Source organism: Prionailurus viverrinus, chromosome A2 (assembly GCF_022837055.1).
Source record: "Prionailurus viverrinus isolate Anna chromosome A2, UM_Priviv_1.0, whole genome shotgun sequence".
Lineage (NCBI taxonomy): Eukaryota > Metazoa > Chordata > Mammalia > Carnivora > Felidae > Prionailurus > Prionailurus viverrinus.
The window spans coordinates 25,733,216-25,752,041 of record NC_062562.1 but is presented as its reverse complement, the minus strand read 5'-3'; the positions used below and the strand labels follow the sequence as shown (position 1 = coordinate 25,752,041).

The 18,826-nt window shown below is 44.4% G+C and overlaps 1 protein-coding gene and 1 long non-coding RNA gene across 2 annotated transcripts in view; one reads left to right on the top strand and one right to left on the bottom strand.

Moving 5' to 3' along the window:
* Positions 1 to 17,784, bottom strand: part of LOC125158322 (uncharacterized) — a 112,902-nt gene extending 95,118 nt beyond the window's left edge. The window contains exon 1 of the long non-coding RNA XR_007149348.1: positions 15,605 to 17,784. This is a non-coding gene — a long non-coding RNA (uncharacterized LOC125158322). The remainder of the gene's footprint in view (positions 1 to 15,604) is intronic.
* ACOX2 (acyl-CoA oxidase 2) overlaps positions 1 to 18,826 on the top strand; it is a 29,783-nt gene that overhangs the window by 10,781 nt on the left and 176 nt on the right. Inside the window, exons 10-14 of the mRNA XM_047845122.1 lie at positions 208 to 398; positions 1,840 to 2,019; positions 3,535 to 3,640; positions 8,223 to 8,440; positions 15,627 to 15,759. Coding sequence (XP_047701078.1) covers positions 208 to 398; positions 1,840 to 2,019; positions 3,535 to 3,640; positions 8,223 to 8,440; positions 15,627 to 15,759 — 828 coding nt within the window. The remainder of the gene's footprint in view (positions 1 to 207; positions 399 to 1,839; positions 2,020 to 3,534; positions 3,641 to 8,222; positions 8,441 to 15,626; positions 15,760 to 18,826) is intronic.

Sequence of the window (18,826 nt, the reverse complement as noted above, 5' to 3'; positions counted from 1 at the left end):
TTTACTACAGCTACATTGCCTCATTGTGTGATCTTGGGCAAGTCACATAACATCTCTGAGTCTCAGCCTTCTCAGTCATAAAGTTGAGAGCTGAGCAAACAATCTTATGTCACGGGGTTGTCGTGGACATACAGCAGGTCGTATGAGCGGTAAGCATGGTTGTTACCGGAGGGCCCCCTTACTTGCCCTGACCCCCTGTTCTCACAGCTTCACGCACTGAGCTCAGGAATCAAGGCCATGGCGTCAGACTTGTGCAGCTGGGGGACTGAGCTGTGCCGCAAAGCCTGCGGAGGCCATGGCTACTCGAAGCTGAGTGGCCTGCCCTCACTGGTCGCCAGAGTGACAGCCGCCTGCACCTACGAGGGTGACAACACTGTGCTCTACCTGCAGATGGCCAGGTAAGGCCCCTGCGTGGGTTGAAGCAGCAGCCAATGTCCATGGTGGGAACGGACGCTGGGCAGGGCCATGTGGAGACCACCCAACCAACCCACGCAGTCTGGATCCCGCCCATCCGGAGCTTTAGGAAGGCTGGAGAAGAGTGCAGCTTTCTCTCGCTTCACATTCTTCGGTGGCTCCCCACTGCTAGTGGGAAAATGCCACATTGCCCGCCCCCATCCCCACTCCCCCCACCTCCCTTCCCCAGCTGGCCAAGTTTCCTCTTTCCCAGCACGGGCTTCACGAACGCTCCCTTCCCTCGCCCGAATACTCTGGCCTGGCCTGCTGGGCCTGCTGCTGTAAGCGGCTCATTCTGCGGGGCGCTGCTTAGATGCCCACCCTGGCGCTCCCACTCAACACCATCCGAGTGTCTCTTCTCCGTGAGCCAGAGCTCCTGGGGCCTTGCCCACCAACTGTCCTCAGGCTTAGCACAGGGCCTGCTCACGGAGGCTCCCACCTGAGAGGCAGGAAGGGACCCAGGATTCGCGACCGACAAGTGGTGGCTTCTGTTCATTCTCTTCTGTCTGTGGGGGCTCGGACTGACCAGGCCTTTCACATTTATCTATCCTCGGGTGACTCAACAGGGCACATGTTTCCCCATGCAAGGAGAAAGGGCTTGCTAGCAAATAGGCTATATAATATTCTTGAAAAAATTTATAATATGTAGTATTATGGTGGTTTTTTTTTTTTTAATTATAAGGGTGATACAGTACCATGTATTAGAAATTCTGTGTCCCACATTATAAAAGCAATACAAATATTTTCTCAGTTTTCACAAACCTTGTATCAGGTGAGTATTATTATCTCCATCTAAATATGGAGACACTGAGGCCAAGGGAGGTGAAGTAACTTCCACAAGCATCACAGAGGTCTCAACAGAGCTGCCTGGGAATCCAGGATTGGCTGAGCCCAGAGCCTATAAGCACTGGATCATCACAGGAAAGAAGCCGAGAGTCACCTGTAATTCTCCCACTCGTGTTAGCCTTCTTACACCTATCCTTTCTCAAGTAAGAAAATTTAATCTCTGCTGCCACTGTACAATTCAGCATAAATCCCCAAATCACAAGATCCTAACCAGAAGAATAAATTCTGTTTGCTCAGATACCAGAAGGGTTTCGGTTCAGGATCTGAGTGTCTACCCAGCTCTGCAGTTCCAGCCTCCTTTCACTGTGGAAGAAACCACAGTCTCCGGGTGCATGGCCCTGAGGGCCTCACAGCTGGGGAGGTGGGGTGGGGGGAGGGCTTTGGGGTGAGGATAACCATCAGGAGGGACCAGGCAAGAAACTGCATGGTCCTGGTTCTCCTATAGGGAGTGTAAGAGTGCGTGTTTTTGGAGATAGGGGCGCTGGTCTATCCCACAGGGCTCCTGCTGCTCATTGGCTCCCACCCTTACCCCACCCCCAGGTTTCTGGAGAAAAACTACCTGCAAGCTCAGGCATCCCAAGACTTCACATCGCAGAGATCTCTCCCTCAGTCTGTTGCATACCTGACTGCACCTGACCTGGCCAGGTGCCCAGCCCAGAAAGCAGCTGACTTCCTCCACCCACAACTCTACACCACGGCCTGGGCACACGTGGCAGCCAGGTGAGCAAGAAATTGGCCATTCCACTTGGGGACGGGCTCCTTCCTACACTAGGGCCTTTGGGATGGGATGGGTGAGCATTCGTGCATACTCCTCTAAAAAGCACCCCCTTCCCCAACCTCAGTCCTCTCAGTTCCTGCCACCGTGGGCAGAAAAGGGGAAGTCACATCCATCAGCCACCATCACTTCCCCATCCTCATTGAGCTAGTAGGACATCACCCCTCTGGCCAGTGCAAGGAACTTTTTATATCTATAGGTTTTTACTGTGATTTGCAATGCAACGAATGTACCATGTGTAAGTACCACATCAGTATGTAAATACCAACAAATAAATAAAAGTAAACACCAATATTCATAGAGGCCTTAATACCCCAACCTGTGGTTCCCAGGATAGTTAATAATTGTTTCAAAATCACGAGCAACTCTGGACATTCATTTATTTATTCCACAAATATTAAATTCCTACAATGTGCTAGGCACTATTCTAGGTACTACAGATCTATTAGTAAACCAGTCAAGAAAAGCCTAAGCCTCACAGATCTAATATTTTAGTTAGGGGAGGTAGAGAGTGCAAAATAAGGCTGCTCAGGGTAATTAAAATGCCATTATACTGACTTTTGCTTGGACCTCAATGTGACATCTGTTTATCTATTCCCTGACAAGAAAAAAAAATAAATATTGCTTAATAAACAGTTTGCTTTGCATACAAATTCCAAGGATCATGAGCGGATGGTCAGGAAATAGAAAATAAAAGGAAAAGGTTAAGTAAATGGCAAATGACCAATTTAGTGGTTTGGAGAACAAGGGTTTGTTTGGTTTTCTTTTCTTGCCTTTTAAGTTTCCTTAGGAAGAACCTGAAACAGACTGGGTGACTGACAGGCCTCACTAGCCTTTACAGGAAAACCACTGTCTTTGCTCAGCCACAGAAGCTACTGGTATCAGGATGGTGTCTGCATTACAAAGGAGGGTCAGTGCCTGCCCTAGAGTGCTCAGGCTTTACAGGTCAGAGGTTAAGCTGCTACTTATGTGACTCTGGACCAGTTAGTTACTAGTTATGTGACTCTGGACCAGTTAGTTACTAGTTATGTGACCCTGGACCAGTTAGTTAACCAGTTTGGGACTCAGTTTTCCCCACTGTAAATTGGGAATGCCTACCCTTAAAAGGGTTCAAGAGAGGGGCACCTGGATGGCTCAGTTGGTTAAGCGTCTCTCGGTTTCAGCTCAGGCTCGGGTCATTATCTCATGATTCACGAGTTGGAGCCTATTTGGGATTCTCTCTCTCTTCCTTTCTCTGCCCCTCCCCTGCTCAAGCTCTCTCTCTCCAAATAAATATTCAAAAAAAATTTTTAAGAGTTAAAGAGATAATGTGTAGCATTTAGCCTTGTAACACAAATAGTCAATAAATGGGAATTACTGTATTTCTACTTCTGAGGGACCCCAGACAGCCTGAGACCAAACTCCACCAGTCCCTTTCCCACTCAGTCAGGAAGCTGAACCTTTTTTTCTTTGGCCTTCAGGCTCATAAAGGACTCAATGCATCACTTGCAGACTCTGATGCAGTCCGGGGCTGACAGGTATGAGGCATGGAACCAGACCACTGTCATGCACGTCCAGGCTGCTAAGGTGAGCTGCCCATCAGCTGAAGCTCCAACTGAAAGGGGCCTATTTGGTTTCCCCAGCAGGCCACCATGCTGAGAAAATCTGAGCTCTGCCATTATTCCCCAGCCCTGCTCAGTGGCTGCCCTCATTTCACTTCCAAGGCTTTCGTGCAGGGTATTTTAATTAAAGGACTTAACTCCAAAGCAATCTTGTTGACAGCTCTTAGGGAAAAAAAAAAAAAAAAAAATGTAATGAGGCAGTGTTATTGGATTTGCTTCAGGTTGTTCAAATATTTCCTCCCAGATAGAAAAGCAGGTTAAGTCTCCCCTTAGCCCCACAGGCAATCCTTAGATGTCTGTTTCAATTTCTACTATGTTTTGTGTTTGTGCATAATTCACATTCAGTCAGCAAATATTTGACCACCCCCTCAACACCAGGCATCGGGCTGGGCACTGTGAGACACAGGCTGCCACAGGATCCCAGAGATGTACGTCTCTACCCAGCTTGAGGACCACAAAGTCTTCCCAGAAGTGGCATGTAGGCCAAGACTTCCAGGATGAGCTGAAATTAGCCAGCCAAAGGGTAGAGGCTCTGGTTTTGGAAATGAATACTTCCTGGCAAAGGGAACAGCAGGTGAAGAAGGAAGAGGCAAGAAAAGGCATGGTGCTTGAGAAAATACAGATCCTCAAGGAGGAGCTACAGGAGGAAGCCTGAAAGCAGAAGAGGAAGGCAGGTTGGGGAGGAGAAAAGATAGGCTAGGCCTGGGACCTTCTGCATCACTGCGAGAAGTTTGGTTTTGTTTTCATTGCAATGGGACATCTTTGCAGACTTTGTATCAGGGGAGTGAGGTGATGAGAGTTTCATTGTAGAAGAGTCATGCAGGCTGCCTAGGGAGCAATGGGGGCCAGTCAGGAGCAGGCAGCAGCAGTCTGGGCAAGGACTGAGGGTGGTCCCAACCATGAACCTGGCAGAGGGCATGGAGAAAAGTGAGTGGATGCAGGCATATTAAGAGCACAGAAGTAAGGAACAAGTCTCAGAGAGTAATGGGTGAGAAAGAGCTCGAGCTTAGGCAGCTGGCACTCTGACCCTACCTACAGCTGGAAAACCATGGTGAACACTTCAATCCTCAGGCATCAGGCCCAGGAAATGGCAGGAAAGCCCAAAGAAGTGTTTGGTAGCAGCCCTCAAGCAGCAGGCTGGGCATGAGTGCCACCTGGTGACCCACCACCCCTCCCACATCAGCTGGTGCTGGTATTAACTCTGCCACCATCCACTGGGCTGTGTCCACCGCAGGGGCACTCCCTGCTATGCTAAATGTCCTATTAACACACAGGAGGGTGAGCCGAGGCTGCGCTCTCATCAGACTCTCATCCAAAAAAGGAACCACAGCTGCCCATTATTCATCCATTTTCCAAACCTATGCCCTGCCTTCCAAAGGGCCAGACAATGCATGCCAGGGTTACCTCATTTAACACACACAACCCTGGGGGTGAGAGCAGCATAATCTCCATTTTAAGGATGAGGAAACAGAACTAAAAGGAATTAAGTCCCAGAGGTAGGAAATAGTTATGATGCTTTGCTTTGCTTTCTTTTCCCTCATGGATGCAAGCTGTGTCCCCAGAGAGCCACTGTGTGTGAGGGAGGGAGGTGATCCCCAAGTTCTAGGGGCACCAAGCTCAGCCAGTCTAGAGGAGAAGAGCAAGTCCCTTCTCCCCCAGCCATTGTAAGCTGAAGAAAAGTGGCTTCCTGGGGAGATGGTGCCCAAGATAAATCTCCAAAGTCATAATGGGCAGAGAAATCTGCAATGTCTGAGCTTCATGCTTTGGAAGAACCACGTACTCTGCGGGAACCTTAAGCACCCACCGGGTCCCATCTAGAAACCAGAAATATGCAGGTAGAGAGTGACAACAACACAAGGGGACTGGGGACAGTGGCAGAGTGGTGGACAAGGAACAAGCCCTGGCCTAAGTTCTGTAGGAGTTTCCTCTCTATGTGACTGACCCCTGGTTGTCCTTCCTTTTCTGGCCTGTAACTTCCCAGTATGTAAAACAAAGGGGCATCGACAGGAACTTTAAGCTCTGATAGATGGGCTCTCACCCTATAATCTGAGACCCTGCCTCGGAGAGATGTCAGTCCCTAGCACCACTGGAGCAAATGCTGGTACCCACTATAATCCAGCCTCGGTCTCTACTGGCTTTGGCAACACAGCGTAGTAGTTAAGAGCACAGACTGTTAACCGGGAGGTGGACTATTCTGATATGGATCTCGTTGCTACCACTTACTAGCCATGTGACCTTGGGTGAGGAATTTAATCTTTCAGTGCCTCAGTCTCATCTGCAAAATGGAGCTCATAACAGTACCTACCTTTTATGATGATTATGAAGATTAAATGAGTTAATACATGTAAAATTAAAGATGCACCTGGCAATGCAACACATCCCACCCCCTCACCCAAATTAGGCAGGATGCAAGATTTAAACCAACATATACAAAAAGTAAATAAAGTTCACTATGTTCAGAGCATGGTGCCAAAGTGGGGTTCACCCTGTCACAGAAGCAGAGGCCGGGGCCCTCAGGCAGTTCTTTTTTGATCACTGCACTCCACAACCCATGGTCCTGAGAAATTAAGGATGTGGCCCTCAGCTTAGAACAGGGAAGCAGGGTCTATCCGGTTTGAGCACGGAGGGCTGTCTGACTCCACAGAGGCAGCAGAGCACATCTGTCCCTCTTCTACCTCCAAATATTGCAAACTCTGCGTGCCTGTGACGACACCAGGTCCAGGTGGCAAAGTGGTGGCATTCGCACCCGTGCAGAGGCTCCGTGGGAAAGGCAGATCCCTCCCAAAGTGAGAGACCTGATGGGGTCACTTCCCTGTGGAAGACTTTGGTGGTTCTCTGACCCCCACAAAATGAAACCCCAACTGATGTGATTTGATGCGGGCTTCAAGAGCAAACGGTCAAGAAGGAATTCTTTCTTGAGACGTTTTCGGTGCAAAAAAAGGTAGTTTTATTAAAGCACAGGGACAGGACCCACGGGTTGAAAGAGCTGCCGTGGGGTTGTAAGGAGCAAGTGATTATATACTTTTAAGCTGGGAGGGGTAGACACAAAGGAAGTCTCTGAAAGGATTTTCATAAGTTACAGGATCCTGAAGACCCGGCTGTTGTCAAGCTAAGGCTTTTTCCTCTAGTAAGGTATTAACATTAAGGCAGTTGGAAGTTCCTGGAGGAATGTCACATTCGGCCTGTCTCAAGTACTTGTCAATGGGCTGCAACTTATAAGGAAATTTAATTTCATCTACATTTCTTTTGCATTTGTTCTCCACATCACCAACCATGTCATTCACGGCCCTTTACTGACCCAGGTCCCGGGTGGCCCACCTGCCCTAATGTGTACAGTCTGTCCTCCCCTCAGTAGACTGCTTGTAGCCTCCTGCAAGTACAGCCATGTGCACAGGAAATCCCCCCTGACTCAAATGGCCTTTCCCATTCTTTGTCCCCCTGAGTAAATTTCTTTGAACCCTCAAGACAGTCTAAGCCTAGCTACTTAAGGCCTTACTGGGAAGCTATCTGGATATCTGCATTTTGACAAGATCACCAGCTAATCTGTCTATACATAAAGATTTGAGAAGAATTTAATATGCTCTCCTTTCCTCCCTACCCACCTGCTCCCATGGAATTCATATACCTCACCTGATAACTATAGTGTGATTTGTCTTGGAGAGAAGTGGAATATTCAAAATACCTAACAACTGGTAGGGCAGGGGCAAGGGCCAGTCAGAAAGCACTTCAGGCCTAATGGAGGCAGAGGCCTGAAAGTCTCCTGCTGGGCCAGGCATTCATCCTTTATTTGCTGAGCTGTGGGGAGAAGGAAGTCCCAGGGAAGGATCCTGGCTGACCCAAGGGGCTCTCACAGGGTTGAGGGCAGTGGTCACTTACCAACTGGTACCAAAAGTTTTATGCTTTTTATGTAAGCTCTGTGCCCAATGTGGGGCTTGAAACTATGACCCTGAGATCAAGAGTCATATGCTCCACCGACTGAGCCAGCCAGGAGCCTGAAAGTCTTATTTTAACCAGTAACAAAGCAAGACTGTTGGATATGGGCTAAATAACAGCCCTGCTTACCTCACAGAGTTTACTCTCTAGCTGGGATAAATTTTGTGTCTATCTTGAGCCTCTACTTTCTCTCCTCCACAACGTACACAAGCACATATATACACACACACACCACTGCCTTGAACATGGCAAACAATAAACAGCTGTTTTCTCAAGAAGAGTGGTACTGTCCTCCACTGTCTCCAGGCCAGCCTCCAATACCCCTGTATTCTTTCTACTTTTCAAATCTATTTGAAATTTCCCCCAAACAAAATAAGGAAGCTAAGGGCCGAGCTCCAGAGCCCACAAGCCCCCAACATAAGCACACGCCTGCGTGCACACGCACACACACACACCATCAAAAAGGCTCAGTCAGACCCACAGCCAGGAGAAAAGGCAGCTGCCAGCCCGCTGGGAAACACATGGCCACAGGGGGCTTATTCCAGCAGTCTTCCTAAGCTTCCAGGACTTCTGAGGTCAGAAATCAGAAGCTAATGTATCTTTGTGTCTTTTAGGCACACTGCCATTATGTCAGTGTAAAGAATTTTACAGAAACTCTGGACAAACTAGAAAATGAACCAGCAATTCAGCAGGTGCTCAAACGCCTCTGTGACCTCTATGCTTTACATGGCATCCTGACAAACTCGGGTGACTTTCTTCACGATGGCTTCCTATCTGGGGCCCAAGTGGATGCGGTGAGAACAGCCTACCTGGATCTGCTCCCCCTCATCCGGTAAGTGGCTGGCCCTTAAACCATGGTGAGCTTCAGAGACTAGCCCTAGACCCTTTGTTCACTTCAAACTCCAAAATCTTCAGCTCCAAAATCTTGCTAAGTGGGGTCTGGCAAAAGCAGCAAACCACTCTGGAGAGGTTTACACTCTAGCATGATTAATTACATCAACATAAAGCATTATGGATTAGTGAAAGAAAAAAAATTAGAAATAAAAATGCTTAAAAACAAATTATCTCACTATCTCAATTGAACTCTTCAACATTGTAAAGGAAATAGGAATAGTATCTAAAGGAAGCATACCACATATTCATAATATGTAAACTTTAATGAGTCTGAATCATGACTAACATTTAAGGAACATTTATGTGTGCCAGGCATTATGCCAAAAGCTTTCACATACATCATCTCATTTAGTCCTTATAGCCTTTTGAAACAAATACTGTTAATCTCCCCATTTTACTGGGGAGAAAATTCAGGCTGAGGGGAGTTAGGTAACTTGCCCAGGGTCTCACAGTCAGCCAGGGAGGAGCCAGATACAATCTGGGGCCTGACCCCAGAATATGTGCTCTCAACTGTATGAAAGTTAAGGTGGGGCTACTGTTTATTTCAAACGCATCCTGGTCTTTGTTGAATGTGTTTAAGCGAGTTCCTACTAAGTTGACTAAACTTATTTTAATCCTTCCTCAGCTCCAAGGTGAGATTTTTTTTTTAAACTCAGCAATTCATACACTGATTCATAAAACAATAATACAAATAGTTCTTAAATGCAACATAATGCAGTGTAGTTTAGGGTCATGACATATTAATGCAATACTTTCATTCTGTTACATTATATATAATCTAAATGATCACTTTAAAAACATTAAAACCAAAGCCCCAACCTGAACAGAGCACTGGAAGAAAGAAATTAAAATAATAGAGCAGTCACCACTGTCCTTAAGTGAAAAATGGGCTGCCTTGAGAATGCCACCTTTTCTGAGGAAATATGATGCCATTTTATATGGGGTGGTATAGTGTGTGTGTGTGTGTGTGTGTGTGTGTGTGTGCGTGTGTGACTCTTACCCTACGACCCCCAATAGCTCACATAATCTACAAGACTAAGATAATAAAAAGGTAAAAGATTTGAAATTTAAAAAATAAGCTACTCATGACAAAGTTTAAAAAAAAAAAGACTAGATCAAATTAGTTTTATTTCTAACAACATGCAACATGTTACAAACCATTTATGGCTTCACATAAGCACCTAACAGATACTTGGCAGTCGGTAAATGTTCAATTAAATCATCAAAACTGTCAAAAATACATTTTATAGAATTATATCCCAGGTATTAAACTTTCCCTAATGTACAGACTCCAGTGGTGGGAACTGCTAATAGCAGAACTGAGTATTGCAGAGTTCAGCCCAAGTGTATCTAATCTGGAAATGCTTGGCATTTTTTTTAATAGTTTACTTATTTTGTGAGAGAAAGCATGAGTGGGGCAGGGGCAGAGAGAAAGGAAAAGAGAGAATCCCAAGCAGACTCCACGCTCAGCTCAGAGCCCGACGAGGGGCTAGAACCCAACCATGAGATCATGGCCTGAGCCAAAATCGAGAGTTGGATGCTAAAACAACTGAACCGCCCAGGAGCCCAGGAAATGCTCAGCATTTAAAGTACATGAAGACAATAATATTCTAGCCCTGAATGGCAGTGATGATGAAAACACAAAAGATCACCTTAACACTTCATAAGCATGATTGTTCTTAACCTGCAACGGCATTTCTAAGTGCTTGCCTTGGTGCCAAAGACTTACAACTTAGGACAAGACCAGCAGCACTGACACAAATAGGCAACTTATGCGTGCACTGAACCCACAAACTGATTTACTCACATATGTACGTAAGTAATCTTCCTATTATTGCAAGGTTGTCAGGTATGTTACAGACTCCATGCTTACAAAAGTTCTGTGTCACAATTCTCTGCTTGATTACTTAGTATCAACCTCTGATTTCTGAGATGACAAATAAAGGATGGCACGCTATTCCATGTGATGCTAAGAACCAGCTCTGTGTGAAATGGCACTTAGCTGACCCAGTTTATAGTTGTTTAAGGGGTCGTAAGGTCATAAAATCTCAGTTGGGGGACATTCAGATGAAGATGGCACGTTGAACATATGCATTTACTTTTGTTCTCCTGAAACCCAACAAAACATCAGCAAAGGGATTAAAACTTTTAAAAAGGTATAGACCCACAAAAAGAAAGAAAACAGGAAAGGTAACCTAAATATAAGAAAGTAAATGGACAGTGATTTAGCAGACCTGGGGAAACTGGATCATAAATCAGAAGTGGGAAACAAGTTATACCAAAGAACCCCAAGAACTAGTAGCGCTGTGTACCTCTGGCAATGGGGATGAAGGTAAGACCCACAGGATGGGCTGGAAGTCTGTTTCAGAAGGCTCTGAACCCTCAGTTCCCCTCCTTCTCTGTGAGTGGTTTTGAGCCTTTTCCTTGACCTCACCCTGGCAGAAGGGTACATAGAGGGTCTGTGGGCCAGGAAACATTAGGCATAGGTGAGAATGAGGCTACCCTTCAGAAAACAGCAGCCTGAACAAATGTTTGTAGGCCCCGTGCTAACAGCCCCCTCCCCCAGCCGTCTTTTCCCTGGTTCCCAGAAAGCTGGCAGCCAGGCTCGTGGCCTACAGGAAGATGATAGCACACTCCTTCTCTGGAGAATCTGACAAGCCCAAAGGAGAGAGAGCCAAAGACACTGACCCCACGGTCCCCCAATTCACCCCATAGAGAATCCCACATATCTACAAGCACACCCAGACTTCTAAGCAGCTAGCTAATGCCCCACTCTTAGCTATGGTCAGACACTCAGGGATCACCAGACACCTGCGGGAAGCCCCTGACATAAAACAGCCCAAACAAGCAAGAACGAAATAACTTGGAGGGTAGAAGAGAATCTTCTGGGAGAAGGACTTTTTTTTTAAAGACAAGTAATATCCTCAAAGAGTTAAGAGGGAATATTCCAACCACAAGCCAAGAATGTCATTTCTTAAAAAGTAATATTCAGGGGGCGCCTGGGTGGTTCAGTCGGTTGACTGACTTCGGCTCAAGTTATGATCTCACAGTTTGTGAGTTTGAGCCCCACGTTGGGCTCTGTGCTGACAGCTCAGAGCCTGGAGCCTGCTTCAGATTCTGCGTCTCCCTCTTTCTCTGCCCCACCCCCGCTCACACTCTGTCTCTCTCTCTCTCTCTCTCTCTCTCTCTCTCTCTCTCTCTCTCAAAAATAAATAAAACACACACACACAAAATTTTAAATGATAGTGGAAATGAAAAAAATCAATTGAAGGATTGGAAGATAAAGTTGCATAAATTGCACAGAAAAGAAAGCAAAAAGACAAAAAGATAGAAATTAGGAAAAAACATTAAAATAGTAAGAAGACGGATCCTAACTGTCCATTATCTAAAAAACAGATCTAGAAAGAGCAGACCGAGAAAACAGAAGGGAACAAGCCATTAATTAAATAATTCAAGAAAATACTCTTCAAATGAAGGTAATGAGTTTCAGACTGAAAAGGCCACAAATGCTTGTAGACTAGAGGAGACAAACACAGACAGAAAAAATAAGTCAAACAGTATGCAAAATGGTACTGCTAAGAAAAGGAAAGCAGGGAAGGGGATCAGGAATCCTGGGGGTGCAGTGGGAGGGACAGTGGTTTTAAGTAAGTCAGAGAAGGCCTCCCAGAGAGGGTGATGTTGGAGGAAAGATCTCAAGTGGAGGGGAGGTGAGAGGAGCCATGGGCTGGGGGCGGGCAGGGGGGAAGCACTCCAGGCAGAGAAGTACAAATGTTGAAGGCCAGAGCATGCCTGGCACATCCATCCAGAGAACAGAGAAGAGGCCACAGAGGCTGGAGCCATGTGACTAAGTGGAGAGTGAGGGTAGAGGGCAGAGAGGTAGGGTGTACTGGGGCGGGGGGTGAGGGGTACGATGGGGGTAGGGATCATCACAAAGACTTAAGACTTTGGCTTTTACTTTGTGTGAGAAGGGGACGGTTTTCAACATAGCATAAGACACAGTCTGAAGTCATCTGATGTATTTTTCTAAAAGATCACTCCAGTTGCGACAGTAAGGAACTGGGCAGGGGACGGATAAAAAGCAGGGAGCCCAGCTAGGAGGCTACCTCAATAATCCAAGTGAAAGATGACGATGGGTTAGACTGGGTACCAGCACTGGAGGTGGTGGGAGGTGACTAAAGTTTGGATATATTTGGAAGATAGAATAGGATTTGCTGACAGATTAGGTACAGGATGTATGCGACAGAGAGGAGCTCAGGTTTTTGGCCAGAGTAGCTATTTACTATAAATGTGCCAGGTTTGGGCAGGATGCACAGGAAAAGCTGTAGAAGATCAGGAGTTTGGCTCTTTATTTTTTTAAGTTTTATTTACTTAAATAATCTTTACACCAAACATGGGGTTCAAACTCACAACGCTGAGATCAAGAATCACACACTCTATTGACTGAGCCAGCCAGGTTCCCCAGGGGTTTGGTTTTGAACATGTTAAGTTTGAAGAGCCTGTTAGAAATTAAGGAAGATGTTAAAATGCAGGTTAAGTGAGACTGGAGAGATCAATTTGGAAGTCATTAGCATATGGCTGGTATTTAAAGCCATGAGGATATCCCATGGAGTGACTGGATACAGAGAAGAGGCTGGAGTACTGAGTCTTGGGACCCTCCAAAGATGAAGAAGAGGAGGCCTTGAAAAGAACTATTTCAGTAGAGTGACAGAAGTTAAAACCTGAACAGATCCAGTCTACAAGAACAGGTGGGGAAGAAGAAATAGCAAAGCATAAACAAGTACAACACTTTTAAGGAGCTTTATCATAAAGGAGAGTCAAGATCTGGAATAGATGATGGAGAAGGAAACAGACTCAAAGCTTGTTGTTAAGATGGGGGATAGCACACCATGTTCACGTGCGAAAACGATTCAGTAGAGATGGGGACTTTGACATTGTAAGGCAAAGGCAAGAGAATTTCTAGAACATCGTTTTCTGGTAGGCAAGAGCAGAAGGCATCTACTGGACAGAGAGGGCCTGGCGAGAGCTGGGAGCCAGAACTACATGCCTGTGCTAAAAATAGAGAAAGTACCATACCTATAGGTGCACAGGTGAGAACGTGTGGATGTGCTCTTACTGCTTCCATTTTATCAGTGAAATGGGACGAAGAGCCATCGAAGAGAGAGAGATAGGGAGGCAGGTGGCATGGATTTAAGGATTAGAGAGAAGGTGTGAAATAATCCCCGAAGAGAATAAAAGAGTACAGGAACGAGAGCAACGTCATAGGATTGCTAGGCAGCCGGAAGGGCCCACGGTAAGGACCCCGGTAAGGACCGTTACAGCGGTCGGTACTGGTTTCCGGTCGGCCATATAGAGCCACAAAGGTGATGTCACACAGTCAGTGAAAAATGTGGAATATATTTTTGAGGAAGTGAATATAAAAGACCATGGAATTTCAGCTGAATAAGAAAGGAAGGGAGACCACCAGGAGGATGAGCGACATTAAGTAAGTGGCAGGTGCCAGTAAGGTCAAGGAAGTATAAACAGCCCTAAATGAAAATCACCTCACAGCGATGATGGAGGGTCATCCAGAGAGGATTAAAATAGGTAGGTACAGTATCCCAGTCATCTCAAATGCTTTGCGAAAGGAGGGCTAGGGAAGAGTATAAAAAATCGCATGTTATGCTTTCTACCCTTTGTTAAAAAAGAAAGAGAAGTATGTGAACAATTTTTTTAAATATTTCATTCAGGGGCACCTGGGTGGCTCAATCCGTTGGGCAACTGGACTCTTGATTTCAGCTCAGGCCGTGATCTCACCATGGGTGAGATGGAGCCCTGTATTGGGCTCAGTGCTGCCGGGGCAGAGCCTGCTTGGGATTCCCTCTCTCCTTCTCTCTGCCCCTCTCCTGCACGTGTGCATGCTCTCTAAAAAATAAGTAAATAAACTTAAAAAAAAAAAAAAAGGTTAAAAAACATTTCATTCAATAGGCTAAAATAAAGCACATTTTATTGCTTGAAAAAAGAAAAAAAGGGGGGTTGCCTGGAAGACTCAGTCAGTTAAGTCAGTTAAGCATCTGACTCTTAAATTCGGCTCAGGTCATCATCCCACAGTGGTGAGATCAAGCCCCAGTGGGGCTCCAAGCTGAGTGTAGAGTTGCTTGGGACCTTCTCGCCCTCTCCTCTGCCCCTCCCCTGCTCACTCTCACTCTCTTTCTCTCTCATAAATAAATAATATAATATAATATAATATAACCTTTAAAAAACCCAGAAAATTAAAAAAAGGGTTATCAGAGTCAAAAGACTAGAGGGAGTAAGCTAAAAGAGCAGGGATGGTGAAAGGAATGCCATCTGCATCGCGGAGAAGGTACAGATGTTGCCGTCAAATCTTGGGGTGGGATCCTGGTGGAGAATCACAAGGCGGGGCTGTAGAACAAGGTCAAAGGAGAAGATCCATGAACTGAGAAGCCACGTTTTAGAGGAACATTCAGGTAGACAATGAAATCACTAAGGATGATGAGTGTTGGAGAGAGCAATAGCAGGCCAGGAAGTAGATCCCTCTTAATAGGAGAGACATGGTGGGGACACAGCTCAACTGTGAGCAGGATACATAAAGTCACAATAATATGCAGACATATAGTCATAACCATATAAGTACCAAATGCAAGTCTGACCAGTATTTAAACTACATACTGGGAGTGGGAAGGCCAAGGGGAAGAAACAGGAGAGAGCGGGGATGAGATAGGGGTGAAGGGAGGGGACTAAAAACATATCTTTTGTAATGCAGACTCAAAAGACAATATCTAAAACTGAACAATCAAGAAGTAGCAATCCAAACAAGACATTTAGAGATAGTCAAGTAAATACCAAAAATAGCAGCTAAAAGACCAAGACTGATTGCAGGGTGGAGGAAGTAGAGGTGGGACGGGGATATACTGATTTTAACTAACAAGCCTTGAAGACTACTAGACTCTTTATACTATGGTATATATAACTGATCAAAAATTAAAATGTTTAAAAAATTAAAGCTGAGTTGTTCAAAAGTGAATAATGATGCAACCTCTAATTAGATGTTGTTATTCACCATCCCTGATTAATTAGATTCATAAGAGCAATCTAAAATACTCACAAACTCTTGTTTTCTCTCACAGGAAGGATGCCATCTTGTTAACTGATGCTTTTGACTTCACGGATCAGAGCTTAAACTCAGCACTTGGCTGTTACGATGGCAATGTCTATGAACGTCTATTCGAATGGGCTCAGAGGTCACCGACCAATACTCAGGTAGTTGAGTAGAACACATTATAAATTATGTAAGAGAGCAGAGAACAAGCAGTGAATACACTTCCATGTTTTCTCATTTTAATTGATTCCCATTAGGTTGGAAATTGCTTGGCATAGCACGTGTGTTTAAAAGAGAAAACATAAAAGAAACCAAGAGTAGGGATGTGGTCTGGCAGGAACTCTGAGTCTGGACTGCAATCAGCAAAATGCATTGCTCAGAATTTGGTAAAGGGAATTAGGAGGAAGGCCCAAGCTCTAAATCGTGGCTTGACATACTCAAGAGCATATACATATAGTGGCAAACTAGCTTTTAAGTCACAAAAATAAGATAAATCATTGCAGTGATTTAGCCATCTTATTTTCAGCCTTTAACTGTTTTGTGGTGATAAAAATGGGTGATAGGAAACTTGGGGTGGGGAGATTGCTCTCACATCTGTCTGCTAGAGATGCCTCCTTCCTATCCATTCTGAGGAACACAATCCCAGGAACAAAGAAGGCTGCTGTACTGCCATCAGCAGCCCAGGAAAGCCATATAAACAATTACAAGGGTTATGGCAAAAAGATCCCCAGCTGTCTAAGAGAGAATACCAGAACTCTAGGTCATTAACAGAAGGGGAGGATTCATAAAATCCTAATAGTCTGGGGCCTGCGTCCCAGACTCTCTGCTGTAAGCCTCACTGGGAAAGGTTATGAATGTCAATGACTACAATAAGCAGAGTAAAGAAATAAACCCTACATTCAGAATTCAGTAACTAATACTTAATAGATTTGATACAGATGATCAAAACAATAGTCTATAGATACACAACAGATTATTTTAAGGTCTATGGTGCAAATATGTTTTCAGATAGTGAGGCTTACTTTTTTACCCCTTAGGTCAAATTTCAAAAAAGGTGTCTTACTTAACACCTTATAAAATTGGCAACTCTCAGGCTTTCATTCACACTTAGCATGGTGTTAGACTTGTTCTTTGCATTTTGCATCCTGTCATACCTCATGGCTTAATTTAACACGATTATCTAAAGTTGTAACAGAACTCGTTACCTCCAAGAGGCTTGTCAGATAGAAGGCCAATCAATCCATTTTGGTCATTCCCTGTCTCCAAGAAGGCATCCTTTTAACTCAACAATATAATGAACTTACCTAAAGAACATATGATACATTTACTTCTTAATACAGTTAATCTACTTGTGCTGTGTTACTTTTTCTAATAATTACATCTCCCTACTTTCTAATATTTAAATCGTGTCATAAAACGACAGCAGTCCTCCTACTCCAGTTTAGCTCCTGTGGTCTAAGGATAAGTGTATGCTCTTTGGTGCTCTGGAGAAAAACTGACTGCTGTAACACCTGTCAGCAAATGCTGACGTATCTAGCTCAAACCTGCTTAACTAACAACACAAGGAAATATGCCACTTCTTCTGATTCCTCATCTTCACTAAAGAACATAGGGAGTGTTCTGATTTGTTTTACTTCCTTTCTAACCTTTATTTTAAAAGCATTTAATCTGGGTACTATATGAGGGCAGGCTTACGTAAATGAGGGGCATGACTGGCCTACAGCATCAATAGATAAAACATTATGCACTTCATCCCATTCACTTTTCTCTTTTCCCTACCTCCTGCTACTTGACTGTGAACAGAATGGACTCTTCCTCTTCCTAACTCCAGGATCTAGCTCAGAGTAGACACTTTGCATTTATGGAATAAATGAACATAGTTTTATGACCCACACAGTAAGATGAAGGAACCTGCTGCACACACATTGCTGCAGATTCTGACCATCTTGGCTTACATCACCTTGCTACAAAGGTGACAGGTACAGCAACGTGGCTCTTCCATGCACAGCAATTTAGGAATGTGAGATTACAAATGACCTTGGGGAAATGTCTCCAGTTAGTTAAAATGAGTCAGTTGACTGCTAATATATATATATAATCTTATGTTACTGGCTCCTCAAGAGTCCACCAAAATAGCACTTTAAGGTATATTTTTCTAATCTGCTATAATTTTGAAGCTGCAGTAAGAGACATTTTTCCTCATCTGCACTAGTAGAAAATGGCACACTGCAGGTATTTCAAATACATTAAAACAACAACTACGTTGAACCTGCCTTGGAGACACAAAAGTACAAACAGGAATATATTTCACTGATATTTTCTACCAAAAGAAAAGTGCTATGCTAAGTTAAATGTCTTAGAACCATAAGACAGTCTCTCTTCTAGCTGGGGCAGGTTGAGTGTTGAGCTTTATCCCTAGACAGAATGATGCGCTCTCTCATGGTTCACTCTAGCCATGGTGTGTTATTTGGCTTTTTTTTCCCTCCCTAATCTGGATGCTATTTCAAGCCAGGTTCTCCAAAGTGAGCTACAAAAGGTTGTTCCTGCTCCGTACATGAACTCATATTTAAGTGATTCCCTATAGATACAAACAGTGCAGGAATCACTGGGGATATTTTCAAAACAAGAATCCTATTTCCCCCAATTATTCTATTGTAAAAATGTGTCCAAGTAATTGCTAGATGCATTAAACATACTTACCGATTCATTCATTCAGTCATTCAACAAGTATTTGTTGAGCATATGCCACATGACAGAAACTATTCTTGGTACTAAGGCTACAGGGGAGAACAAAAAAGTCACAAACACCGTCTTCAATGAGGAGCTTAAAGTTTTTAGCCTAGACAAGCAAAAAAGTAAATAAACAATATAAAAGATGAAGCTAGAGCTGGGCAGGAAAGAATCAAGACATACATTAGAGGACAATGGGAGATAATGTGATCTGAGAGTACCTTGCCCACCTGGCTCCGCCTTCTGGCCCCTTGCTTTGTGGGTAAATGTTCAATTTCAAAGAACCTCAAAAAGTCAAGCATTTTATTTGTATTAAATTCCAAAAGCAAATGATAAGCTGTTTCTTAATTGGCCACCTGCATACAATTTAAAATCTGCATGAGAAAAGGAAGGATGCCCTTTGGAAAAAATGTTCCCCATATGTTCACACAAAATAGGTTTAAAAAATAATTTTTAAAATTAAGCATCTTATGTAATGTTACTTTTTTTAAATGAAAA